The sequence below is a fragment of the Bolinopsis microptera genome, chromosome 9 (genome assembly GCF_026151205.1).
Source record: "Bolinopsis microptera isolate Bmic1 chromosome 9, MBARI_Bmic_1.0, whole genome shotgun sequence".
Classification (NCBI taxonomy): domain Eukaryota; kingdom Metazoa; phylum Ctenophora; class Tentaculata; order Lobata; family Bolinopsidae; genus Bolinopsis; species Bolinopsis microptera.
In genome coordinates this window covers 5,234,714-5,248,538 of record NC_087080.1, presented here as the reverse complement: position 1 = coordinate 5,248,538, position 13,825 = coordinate 5,234,714, and the positions used below count along the sequence as shown (strand labels likewise).

The 13,825-nt window shown below is 36.5% G+C and overlaps 2 protein-coding genes across 2 annotated transcripts in view; one reads left to right on the top strand and one right to left on the bottom strand.

Moving 5' to 3' along the window:
- Positions 1-342: 342 nt before the first annotated feature.
- Positions 343-13,825, bottom strand: part of LOC134821310 (dynein regulatory complex subunit 4-like) — a 52,272-nt gene continuing 38,789 nt past the window's right edge. The window contains exons 2-12 of the mRNA XM_063832037.1: positions 9,002-9,168; positions 4,318-4,484; positions 3,220-3,289; positions 2,688-2,824; positions 2,404-2,547; positions 2,148-2,264; positions 1,871-2,038; positions 1,599-1,685; positions 1,347-1,496; positions 1,078-1,203; positions 343-920 (exon numbers count right to left, since the gene is read on the bottom strand). Of these exons, the coding sequence (XP_063688107.1) occupies positions 771-920; positions 1,078-1,203; positions 1,347-1,496; positions 1,599-1,685; positions 1,871-2,038; positions 2,148-2,264; positions 2,404-2,547; positions 2,688-2,824; positions 3,220-3,289; positions 4,318-4,484; positions 9,002-9,140 (1,455 nt within the window). The 5' untranslated portion in view covers positions 9,141-9,168 and the 3' untranslated portion in view covers positions 343-770. The remainder of the gene's footprint in view (positions 921-1,077; positions 1,204-1,346; positions 1,497-1,598; positions 1,686-1,870; positions 2,039-2,147; positions 2,265-2,403; positions 2,548-2,687; positions 2,825-3,219; positions 3,290-4,317; positions 4,485-9,001; positions 9,169-13,825) is intronic.
- Positions 7,640-8,911, top strand: LOC134821311 (very long chain fatty acid elongase 6-like). The gene has a single exon (XM_063832038.1). It carries the CDS (start codon positions 7,768-7,770, stop codon positions 8,608-8,610), a length of 843 nt encoding a protein of 280 aa, XP_063688108.1. The 5' UTR covers positions 7,640-7,767; the 3' UTR covers positions 8,611-8,911.

The window sequence follows — 13,825 nt, the reverse complement described above, 5'->3', positions numbered from 1 at the left end:
TCTCAAGGCGAAGGTGACCCTGACATCACCACAGAGGTGTCTACTGTCATCCTTTAGGACACCCACCAAAGTTTTTAGCTGATCTACTTTCTTAAAAAATTTCAACGAGTAGATCAGCTTCCTGATGTTTTCTTGAGAGGGTGTCCGAGGGGTTCCCAAATGTTAAAATGATTACGCTACTATAATTTTAGAACAATAGTTATGTGTAAAACTGATTACGTAATATGTGAACGACTCCTATGAGTATGTAAACACTGATCGATTTCGATTAGTGGTGCAGATCTACAGTAAACATGAAACGACGGTATGTCTTGGATTATTAAAAGAAAAAACTTCTCGACATCAGTGTAACGGGTGGTGCCCACGTCGAAAGTGAGGAATCTTAACATGATATAATAACATGAATATTTACATAAATTACAGTTTCACGAATAGTGTCGTAAAATTAAAATCGTGTCTATGATTTCCCAAGAAAAAAACCATCGCTCAAAACCGGGACATCAAACATAAAAACATGTGACATCAACTTAGTCGAATCTTAATTCTGCCAAAAAAGGTTTCATTCCGTAATGTTGCATTGTTTATTTGATAGTAATAGTAGTGCTTTATTCAACAACACAAAGACGACAGTTTGAACACTGGAAAATAAATAATCCCGTAATCTCTCTTCTGAAAAGTCTTGAATCCCGCCGTTTTCTGCATATATCCAGCACAGCCCAGGGGAGGATAAAAACAAGTACACGAGTGTGTGACACGTGATTTGAGGGAAGCTAGTTAGGTGCTGCTACCAGACCCGCTGGACCCTGACCCAGTGGCTGTCCTCCCACTGTGCTCTCTAGTGGCCTGAATCCTAGCTCTTCTGTAGGAATACCGAACTGATTCAGCTTAGCTTCATAAGTCCTCATTAAATCGTTGTGGGCCTGAAAATGTTGCAGCTGATCACAAGGAGTTAACAATTACGTGATTCCTATAATATTTGTAAGTTGAAATCGAATAATACGTATAGATAAATATAATGAAAATTAACTTAACCGATCTTCTGAAAATATGCATCATGTGATAAAAAGCTGTACTAACCTTGCAGACTCGTGCTAGCTCGTACTGCAGGTCCTTGATGGCGCTGTTCTTGCTATCCAGAACGTCTTCGAGCTTTCTGGTCACAACTGTCAGTGCTGTAGCATCTAGATTACTGGCCGACAACACCTGAAAATAAGTAATGGATCAATAACCAGGATTATTAGCAGGCATTGAGAGAACCCCTATTAATTTTAATGAAATTGAATGACGTTTGTTAAAATCATGTCTCGAATAAGTTTTTCATTCAAAAGCTCAGAGTTAATGTGTACCTCATTGAGCTGAGCTTCTTTCTTTTCAAGAACGTCAGCGAGAGCAAGCAATTTCTTCTCAAGAAGAAGGTTCTTGAAACCGGCTTTCTGTTGCACTTCATGTATCGAGCTAACGAACTTGTTGTATAAATCGTCACGCTCTTGCTGAACCTGGGAAACAAAGAATTCGAATTAGGTGACAAATTGTTGAATGTGGACAAACCAAACGAAGTTTTACGATATTGGAATTAATTAATAGTATTAATTATTGACCTGTTTGAAGCGTTGTTCGAGAACTTCGTGCTCCCAGTGCAGAGCTTTTAGATCTTGTTCTTGCACCTTCAGTCTGGCTTTAGCACTCTGGAAAACGCAAAATTTATTGTCATTACTTAAATGGCATAATAATAAATGAAAAATATGATTCTATGAGGATGGGCACGAGAACAACAACACAGTTTTTCTGCTTTTCGTTTAAACGAAGTAGGCAAGAGATCCCGCCATGAATTCACGATATGAAAACTCATTTTTCGTAATGTTTATCATACCTGTAAACTCTGCTTATCTTTCTGGTAATTGGCAAGCTGTTTCTTCAGATCAGCCACTTCCGCCTTGGCTTTTTCGAGTGGTTCTTTGAGTCGCTTGTTGTCTGCTTGAATCTCTGACATTTGCTTTTCGTTACGCTCCTCCTTCTTTTTCATCTCCTCAACTTGTTCCTGGATGATATTTCAGGTTTCACTCACTGATTATAGCGGAAGTTTTCCAATCATGAGGAAATTTTACCGGATTAAGACGTTAACAGAGAGATTTTGAGAAAAGTGGAACCTTGAGAGAGTTGATGAGGGCGAGATTGTTCAGAGTTATGTCGTTGTAGTAATTCTTTATGTCGCTGAATGCCTTCTCGTGATTCTTCATCAGAGTGTTGATTTGGCCGTTCTTGCGCTGAAGTTATTTGAGAATTTTAGTCGATATAACGAGAAAAATACATTATTAATTTAACTGACTCATATCCAATAGACGTGCAAATATTTTGTTTCTAGTCCGAAGGCACGAGACGTAATTAAAACCGACAATCACTAACCTCCTCAATCTCATGTATCTCAGTCTTTCTCCTCAGTTCCAGTTCTTCCCTCAGAACCTTCATCTTCTTTTCGTATTTGGCCTGGAGTTCCTTGGCATGTCGCTCACTATCTTGCCTCAGTGCTGTTATTGCTTCATCGTGTTGCTGAAATAAGGTATTCACATTTCACAGTAAATATTTTATCGCAATCATGAAAATAAACATCACTTTCAGCAATTGAAATGATAGCACTATTTCAAGTACAGGCACTGGAATTTAAATAATGTTTAAGGTTCGATATCTACCTTCTTGAGATTCTTTATAACATCTTCGTGGCTTAGCTCCAATTCCTTCAACTGGATCTTCAAACTTCTTTTATCTTTTCGTAGGTCAGATTCTTTTCCTCTGTGCTCATCTTGCTCCAATTTGAGTGTGAGGGTACCTAGAAAACGCTAGTTAGCCCAACGCAATGCAGGGGAGAACGAAAAGTTTTTATTTTGGCAATGATGATATTCATAATGTATAACCTGTAATACTATTCTGTATACATCTAATAACGTTTTCCAAAAAAGGGGGAACGAAAAAGCAGCTTTTGTGCTGTGTGTGCATGAATGACATCGATTAGGAGATGAAATAGAAAAGGCTGATGGGGATTGGTAGGGAAGTGATAAATATCGATCCGGAAATCTGACAGCAATTAACCGATCATTCTCCAGTAGCGATTAATACCGATCAAGTCTTCGAATCAACATGACTCTCAACATGACGCGTCGAAATAAATGATTAATGAGGATAACCTTTTTATCAACTAAGAATAATACTGTATAGAAAACTTACTATCTGCTTTAAGTTCTGTGATATTATTCTGGTGTTCGTAGAGGAGATGCTTTACTTTCTGCTTGTAAACCTGCGAGAAAAATATTACAATTATTATCACAAGTGACAAGTACAAACTCAATGTCCGATTATACACTATACAGTGAATAGTTCAGAAAGATGTGCATGAAAACACCAATAGAAAAGCACCTGATGTAGGGTCAAATGGATGGTGAAAACTAAAATAGTTCAGGACGCCAAATAAAAAACAAATCTGATGTGTTGTTGCCAAAACAACCATGCACATTACAAATCATATTACATTACATATTGCATGCGCGCGTTTGACGCCGCGCAAAAAAGTTTGGCTTGTTATGAAGATAAATTATTCGCGTTTGCTCAACAATAAATGCCGATGCGATGGATTATTTTGTGTAAAATTACTTCTAAACTGTTTTACACACTTTATTGTACGATAAGGACGTGTTTTGTAATCCTTTAAAATACAGGAAATTCTGGAACAAATGATCCAGTGGGTCCAATTTGTGGGTCTAATAATATACAATTTTTGGCTTGGAATGGTTTTGAAACATCACATATTAAAGACGTCAGACGTGTTTTGGATATGACACGAAAACTAATAACGATAGCTCTACCGACTGAGCAGTCAGCCCTAGGCTAACATTGATTGGCCCACCTGCACCCTGTAGCAGACACAATTTCATGGTGAGTATTTTTTGTTGCTTTTATTGTTTTTTCCCTAACTTAATTTAGAACTTAATGAGTTTCACTTGGTTTTAGGCAAGATTGTTCAGAATGTTGACCAATAAATTGAGATTATTGTTAAGTTTTGGTGATAATTTGAAATTTGAAAACCTATGTGAGGCTCGAACATGCTCGCCATAGCACAAGTATAAGATTTCTATATACTTGGGTTCAATGCTATTTTCATGACAATCTTTGGTCAATTTGTCATTAAATCCTATTGAAGCTCAGCAATTTAAAAGGGGGAAATTGCTGGGTGACAGATTATGAAATGAACTATCTCGGAACAGACATTTCAATACCTTGCCAAATTTCAAGATACCCTTCTTTATCAGGATGTTGCTTCAAACCAACCTTAATTTCTACTTGATGGCGTTCCTCCATATCTTCCATTTCACGGTCCTTGTTTCTGAGAAGAGCTTTTGACTCGTCGAGCTGGCGTTTGGTGATCTCCCAGAAAGTGTTGATCTTGTCACGCTCTAACTGGAAATAGTTTCTCTCCTCACGCTCTCGCTCCATCTCTGAAACAGGTTCACTTTTATAAACCAGCTACTTATCGAGGTCGGTTATTTGTTGTGTGTGTTGTCTAGTATTATACAGCAGGATGTTAGAATCATTGGCGTGTTCTTATGTTTATTTTCCATACTTGGTTAGATTTATGAAAGAGTAAGGGACTTATGTGTAATTACTAATTATTTTCGGTTAATTTTTTCTGAAATTATTCTTTAGACTAAAGTGCACATATAGCTTTTATAAAAGCTCTCTTTCTTCCCTAACTGACGCAATAAAATATAGTCGGGCGGACGCATCCCGGAATTCAGGGGGAGCAGCCGGAGGCTTCAAGTCAAATTGTCCAAATTTTTCTCTTTCGTCGTGATTATCGACGAAGTTTACCTGCTTTCGGACTTCGTTTTTAGACTGAACTGTAGTATAAAGGATTATCTCTCGAATGATCAAGACTGCACAGGAAACTTACCATCAGAAGTCAAGTAATGATCGTTTCTAAAAGCTTGGGTAAGCTAACACGCAAAATTGTCTAAGCACCAATAATTATGACACCCTGCTGTACAAATTTTCGTCCAAATCTTGTTTTATCAGAATTTAAACCAGTACTTACATTCGCCAATCATAAATTATTTTTAAATTCATTTATTGCTTGTTAGCAATTAGTATTTGTGCTTCTTAATTTATTATTATTTGTATGTGAGATTCTGTGATTAAATTTATTTTGTTGAGTATAATGTTGTGATTGCAGAATTTATTATATCTCAGTATTATGTACGTGATTTCCGAAATAAGGTGGAATTTTACGTTTCGTTTTTCCTGGTACTGATTCAAAATATCTAGCAAATGCATTCGCCACATTCTTATCGCCCTCAATTTGTTTCCCGTCAACGTCTTTTATAGTAGATGGTAAGGATTTTTTGTGTTTTGTTAGCTCAAGTGCCAAATTAATTCCATTCCATATTTTCTTAGAGTTATTTTTGAATCGCTCAAAATAATCTTTAAAATACCGTTTTTTGTTTTTAAGTTTTAAAGCGGTAGTCTGCCTGTTTAGAGTTTCATATACACTTCGATTTGTTTCAGTCGGAATTCTTAATGTTTCAGTCGGAATTCTAAATTTATCATTGTATGCCTTGTATTTTATTCTAGTTATTTCTAGCAGTTTGTTGCATATCCAAGGTTTATCAAGATGCTTTTTCATCCTACTACTAGGATTTTGTAATGGTGCATATTTGTCACATAGTTCTTGTATATAATTACTCAAGTTGTCAGCTGCTGTGTCATGGTTAGGTTCATTCTGGACTAGTGCATCCCAGTCGTATTCATTGGTAAAATCATAAACTAATTTATCGTTATCTATATTTTTCAGTATTCTTACCTTTCTAACATCATTATCAGTGTTTCGTCTACGGTTATGATACAGTGAGAATGTTGCTAGGTGATCAGAGTCGGGATAAAGAATATTTCCTGACGTACAGTCGTAAGAAAACAGATTGGTCATGATCTGATCTATGAGTGTTGCAGAACGTATTTGCAGTGAGTCTTTGTAGTACTGAATTCTTGTAGGCTTGAATATCATGATTTCGTAGTGATTAGCAATAATTGTGTTCAGAAAATATAACGAGTCGTTACAATGTGTGCTTTTCATGAGGCAGATGTTGAAGTCCCCTGATATTATCACGTCCGATTTTTTGAGGATTTTGTTCGAAAGATCATCACTAAATTTATCGATAAACGGGATAATATCAGTGGCTCTACAGTGTCAGTAGTACGAACCTATGAATAGTGGCTTATCTGGTTTGGCATTAATTTTAACATACAGCGAATCACAGGTAGTGTGAGTAAATAAGTGCATTGCAGTAGATAGCTGATAGTTCTTTCTTCACATACATCACGATTCCTCCGTATTTAATATTTGATCTAACATAGAACTTATCGTAATCGTTCATCACATGAATGTTTTGCATGTCATAGTTGTACAATTCGTCTTTCCTTATATGACATTCTACTAGTGTAATTACGTCAAATCGATAGTTAAGTTAAGTTAGGAAAAGAATATAAGTTTATCACAGTTACAGTCTATACCCCTAATATTAAAATATTAGGGGTATATATAAATTTATATTCAATCTTGCTATTAAATTTATCAGTTGAGTAGTACGAAACATTTTCAATACGGTTCTAATTGTATCTTGGAAAATGCAGACTTCCACTAAAGCGCTCATTTTCAGGGTTATCATAAGTACAGGATTCTTTATACAATTTGGTTAAGTTGTTAAATAGCTTATCTCCTAGCGCTCCTTTTTCATTTCCTGTCTCAGTCTCAATAACCGTTCATAATGGAACGCAATAATTTCACTGCAGATCCAGAGGGGTGTTCATGTAATAGTTTATGGATGAATACGGCCACTAAGCTGTTAATTCATTTATTGAAGTTTATTAATCAGAAAACCTTTTTAGAAAACCTGTTATTAATCAGAGAACCTGTTCATATATTAGATCCAATTACCTTGTTCTTATCTAACTAAGATTGTTCTTATCTAAATGAGAAATCATATATAATTTAGAAAAACGAATTTAGAAAAACGAATTTAGAAAAACGAATTTAGAAATATTAAACTCAAGTCAATTTTATTATCCCTAATTCTATGATAGTGTTGAGTTATCAGCTACTATCTATGAGAGATAATTTGTGCCTTAAAATGAAGACAGATTACTTCAGACTGGATAGATTGAGCTTAGTGCTTTTTCATGAAATGAGACGAATGTATGAATGAATGGATGAATGAATAAAAGCCAGTCCAAACCCTGGCATAGTTTTAATTTGTATTGAAAAGCTCTAATAAAGAGTCCACCAAATTATCTGTTTCCTTACAAAAATGGTGCTATCCAGACAACGCCGCAAGCGTGAAAAGAAATCAGAGACTGTATTGTTCTTCCATCAAAGATGACAATAGACAGCTTTGGGAAACTCTAATAGATAATGCGACCTATCCCCAGAATGTTGTAGTTATGTAAGGATGCAATAAATGGGATACAATGCAGTGCAACCGCGTGTAATTGGCAGTGTGAGAGTGTATTGTATCGGATGGTAGTAAGAGTCACGTGACTGACATATACTATTGTTCACGCGGTGTCAGGACGATCAAACCAAGATTCGCAATTTAGTGCCAGATGCAGTACTATTCAAATCTTATGATATCGCAGTTATTTCTTCACATTGTCAAATTACGTCGTACACCGTGCGAGCTGTTTGGTCGCAATTAATCTCGGAACACTCGTATAACTAAGGACTTCAAGATGATGCGTAACCTCCTACCACCCGGAGCCAGTACCAGGTACGCTCCCATACTATTTGAGAAGTACCTGGACGTCCCCAAAGTTAATGCTCTCTCCCAGTTCTTCTCGGACCACGTAGAAAAGGTGTACTGGATATGCGCAGCGTACGTTATCACAATCCACGCAGTAAAACACTTCATGAAGGACAAAGAAGCGCTGAAACTGAAGAATCTGCTGATAACGTGGAACGCGATCCTGGCTGTGTTCAGTATCTGGGGAACGTGCCGGGTATCACATCAACTGTTCACGGGGATCATGTCACGTGGTGTGGACGGCTACTTCCAGTGTGGCTACCGGGAGACGGATATCTTGGTGGGGTTCTGGAAACGACTCTTTGGTCTGAGCAAGATCATAGAGTTGGGGGACACCCTGTTCATAGTGTTTAGGAAATCTAAACTGTCCTTTTTACACTGGTATCACCATGTCACCGTGTTGCTATACTCTTACCCTGTTGCTGAATACTCCGCACGGACAGGCGCCATCACAAATGTGGGAAACTGGTTCTCCGGTGTGAACTTCGCAGTGCACTCCATCATGTACACCTACTACACAATGCGGGCGGCTGGTATCCACGTGTGGCGGCCCATTGCCATGTCCATTACCACCGTACAGATTCTACAAATGGTAGGTGGCATATTTGTGGGGTTCTACGTACCGTGGTGGAAATGTGGTAAGCCCCTTTCCTCCTTCGTCATGGTCTGCACAATTGCCATGTACACAAGCTACTTCCTTCTCTTTTGTAACTACTTCATCAGAGCTTATATTATGAAGAGCAAGAAGAAAGCTGAGAAGAAGAAAGAGTAAACGGGAGTGAAGAGGGAAAAGTGAGGATTGATAAGAGAGAGAAACCATTAATTTGAACCTTTTTAAATTTAAAGACCTTGTTGCTATTCACCTTATACATTGTGTGTACTTTTGAAAGAAATAGTTTCTTAGAATTTGCACTTATTATTCCTGAATTTCGGTGATCAGTTTTTTGGGGAAGTATTTTATCATAATTTGTTAGATACGAGAAGAATTCAACGAATGTAACTATGTAAATTGTTAAATGTTTCCAAAGATATGTTCCCTGTTTGATAGGGCTCGTACTATATTTAAGAGATTTGTTTCGAAGAACTTCTATAACTTGTTTTAAGAAAACATAGTGAGAGAACGCAAAACTTATCATAAAATATTTCACAAAAATAAAACAAACCTTCTCTAAGTCGGTGGATATGCTGCTCAAGCTGTTCCTTGCTCATTTCCTCCGTGCTTATACCATCAATGATAGCTGGCCCCTTCGCACTCTTCCTCTTCTTCCCCGACTTCTTCTTTTTCCCTTTCTTTGGTGCCATCTTCCTTTGCTACTAAGCCTATAAGTCTGCTTAAAGTTATAGGTTGCTTCAAGTCAAAATATATGCATCACTGACCGTGTTTTGGATGCTAAACTTTTAGTTTTTAATTTATGATGTTCAAAGAAAAAGCTATATTAGGTGCATTAAACATGAATAATAGTGTACATTTAGATTGTTAAAGTTTCGTCAAAGATTATAACCCATTCAACAATACTAGTTATTAAACATTAGACAATCTAGATTATGATAATTACTCTTTTTATCCTAGAATCGTTGTTTTTGAAAATGATCATCAATAGCCCTATGCTATGATCTATAAAATTGATGTCTCACAACATATGGCGGATGGTTGTTGATCTATTTAGCATAACTAACTGGACGAAAAAAATGGCAGTCACAATTAATTAAAGGACGAATGATCTAAAGATGCTTAATGCATCTAGCAAAAGTTTGTAAACCAAAGAAATAATCTTAGCTGTAAAAACTGGCTGAGCCTAAGCTATTTTCTTCAATTGGTATGCTATTTTTACCGAAATAAGCTATGTATTAGTACAATTTCTAACAGAATCATAGCATTTAGTCCATCATTAAACTGCACTGAAAGTTTCTCAATTTTCAACAAACGTTAAATAAATACGTTCCTAACATGAACACATCTACGCATTGGTCACAATTCATCTTAAATTTTCCGCTAAGTTCAATAACATTCGACCGATCATCAGTGGATATTTTGACAGAAGGCGTGTATTGCTCCCCACATGCTTCAGCAGAAAATGCTTCATCAAAAAATCCCATGTCATCTTTTAATCCTTTCAGCCCGAAAAACGAGAATATTTTCCCGTGTTTAAACTGTTGTATTTTACCGGTGATTTTGAACTTTCTATCAGTTTTTCTGTTGAAAACTTCTTCAAAATGGTAGCTATATCCGTAACCCACGTCATAACAATAAACTGCTGCAGCTTGGTTTCTTGTGCACGGCACCGACTTTTCAGAGTAGACTTCCCAACTGCAGTTCTCCTTCCAGTATGCGTACAAATCCCCCTTGTATTCGTTTGTTTCAATGTCATTCAAGCTATTAAAACATGATAACCCAGTATGGATGAACTCCGAAGCAGATTCAACTTTGTAGGTGGCTTTGTGGCCCCGATCATATGTGTACATTTGACATAGGGCCTGTGCTGTCCGGTCATTGAAACCGTCTGCACATATCGGATGATACGTGATGTTGTCACCATCGACTTCTTTGAACGCAACTGGGTAGGATCCGTCCTTCGTTGGCTCATCTATCAAACGGTACCCAGACGTAAAGAACCACGATTCGTACCAATCAATTTCTGCACTGGCAAGTGCCAAGAAAGTAAAAGACCAGAGGAACAGCATTTCCATCATCAACAGAGACAGCGACCCAAGATAAGATCGAATCATGAATTGATTTAGATAATGAGAAAGGACGTTAAAAGCTCATTTAAATATGTAGAGGATGGGGAGTTGTTTGTTTTCATAACTGACTATCAGAAAATTTAATGAACTCGCGTCGATATCAACAATTGACGCCAGAATTCATTACTTAGAAACACCGAGCGATCCCGAAAATGATATTAAAATAGCACTGAATGTGGTATAATATTTAAAGGGCAATCCCAAGCTTAATTTGTGCCTACTCTAATAATTTCTTTTACCATGAAATTTTAGCATCAATCGATTTAGATAATGAGAAAGGACGTTAAAAGCTCTTTTAAATATGTTGAGTATGGGGAGTTGTTTGTTTTCAAAAATGATGAACACATTAGCTCTGAAAGTGGAATAATATTTTGGGCGTGATCCTTGGCCGAATAAATTTTACTTTAGCTTAGGTCATAGTTTAAATACTTCAAAAGCCTGGAACAACTCCAAATGAAACAAGAACTAAAACCCCTGATCACTGATGTGTGACAGGGACATATGGAAAAGTATTTCTGACGAAGATGGACTTAGTTCCAACCTATTAGTATTAGTAGTAATAGCTGGGTGTGTTCGTCTAACATTTCTAATCGAGGGCCTTAAATGTGATGAGATGAAACGTTTATATCTGTCAATGTTAGTAGACAATAACTGCACCGTTGTTATTGTAAGGAATGATGTATTAGAAATTAACTTTTACAGTAGGAGAGGGTCGATGGGGATTGGACATATTTATATCACCCCAGACATGCACTCTCAATAGCTCAAATTGTTTTTGAGAAAGTATTGAAACTGTCTACCTTGACTAGTCAATATAATTATTTATTGATATCATATTCATTCTTATTACCATTAATAACTGATTGCACTAATACTAATCAAAACTCTTGACCAGGCGACGAAAAATATTAATTCCAAATCAATTGATGATTACTTAAAAATGTTAGTGATTAGTTTAATTTTTAGCCATTTAAGATAGTCGCTCAGTTTAATGAATAAGTCAGTTCACTGTATAGTAAATCCACAATTAACTGGGCTTAATCTTATGTAGAGGCAAAATAAACATTTATCTATTATATATACAAAGTAATAATGTGCTGGGCCCAGTAATCCAGAGTACAATAATGTGGGATAAAACGAGGTTTTACTGTAGTTTTAATGACTCAGAGTAACGCTTGTAACGTTCGAATGTTTCCAGTGAAAAAGAAATTGTGAACACGCTAAGCGTGTTAATGATGAATAAAACCACATCATGCAGGCGAAGGGACCTTTGCAAAATACAAGCAAAGCTTGTGAGTCACGTGCCGTCCGATTTAAGTTTGCACGATATTATTGCAAGAAATAGTGGCGTGCTCCTAGTTAGTTGTAAATCGATGTACCTATGAAGATACATACTTTAATATGATGTGTAAAAGTGAGTACGAAATAGTAAACGAAGAAACAGGCAGAGAGTACCATAAAATGCATTTAAATACTGTCATCATCATTATAATATCAACAGTTTCTCCAAAATTCCGAAGTGATATTACCAAAATTGACCATAACAGATTTTTCAAGGATTGGCACAAAAGTTCAAAACGTCTTGGCAAAGAATAAACGGCTAACTGAGGGTACAAAATTATTTAATTAAATTGCGAAGTTAAAATATCGAACTAAAAAGCTGGACAATAGATTGATGGCCAAGGACTGATTATTTATATTACTCTAATCAATACTTACGAAACATTCAGCCACAACCTGTAGCGATACTCTCAACGCGATTCTGCAGTTAAGAGTCTTAGCTTTAAGTTGTTCATAATCTGACGAGGTTGAATAAGGTTGTTATTCAACCGTTATCTATGATTAGCGCCACGATTAGGACAAGTGGAATTGAACCAGTTTCATCTCTAATATAACAACTCTAAATAACAAAAAACCTCCCTAAACAACAACAAAACCCTGATCTATCGGAATTCTTATGGGAAGATAAATGTGAGCTGATTTTCACTGTAAAGCGATGTTTCTGGTAAATCCTCATTTGTATAGGGAATTTAGCCCCTATTCGCCGGTCTATCGGAGCACGGTGAATCGGGGCTTTACTGTATACGATAGCTTACTAAAAATTAAATTAAAGAATCGACTTTTTTCTTTGTAGCTACAATTTTAGTGAACATATGAAAACATTTAAAATCGATGTTATTACTGGATAAGTCAAGCATATGGGCTTAAATCAACAACTGCGTTTAAATTATACAGACAAAACCTTATACAAGAAGGCGGGAAACTTTGATACACCAGTTTCTACACTAACGACGCGAGATATCTCGAATCGCTTGACAACGGCCTGTTCAAACTGCAATGATGAAGAAATTTATGATGGTTGCTATAGCAGCCAGTAATACTCCGCATACAATTACAGATGTACGATGCATATTGCGCGGCGTTTTTTGTTGTAAGGCTTGACGTTTTAAAGGTACATTTACACAATGCTTATGTTTTTGTTAGTAGTGTTATAGTGTTAGTAGTGACAGTGTTATAGGGTAGTTTAAGTTTTTTTTTTCTAATTAATGTGGTTTTAATTGATTAGTTTAAAAAAATTGTGTTTTACTTATTTAAAAAATTAGTTTATTTAAAAAATTAAATTTGAAATTTCAAAAACAAAATACGTAAAAATAAAATGGTTTAGTTTGAATTAAATAAAAAAATATAAGTTTAAGTGATTGAAATAACGAAAATAATAATGATTATTAGTATTATTGAATAAATAACATAAAAAGTCATTATATATTTTTGGGTATTGAATATGATATGCGCCGCGCGGTACTAGCAAGTTTGTAATTTTCATACAGATTATATATTAGGTCTTTAAAATCGAGCGCCGTTCCTTTAGAATCTTATGATTCTACTGATGTCGTTATTTGTGACGTTTTTCTCCCCTCGTCCTCTGATGGAACTCCAAGTTGTTTATGTTGCTAGTTTGTTATTCTAGTATTACTGGCACAAAATAGATTTCATGCCGTCCCACCCTTATCCTGGCTGTACTAATTGGGGGTGTACCGAACAATTTAATGACCTATCTCTATGCGCACCAGTGATCGATTCTCCCTGCAAACTTCTGGTGGGTGGGTGGGGGGTGGGGGGGGGGGGGGGGGGGGGGGTGTGGGAAAGATACGAATTCAACTGATAGATTCGTGCGATGGTCTGGCATAGTATGCACAACACAACAGACGACAGACTGCAGAATCATGGAGGGGGGGGGGGGGGGG

Excerpts from the sequence above, each read along its gene's own strand:
- LOC134821311 (XM_063832038.1), top strand. The coding sequence starts at position 7,768 with ATGATGCGTAACCTCCTACCACCCGGAGCCAGTACCAGGTACGCTCCC.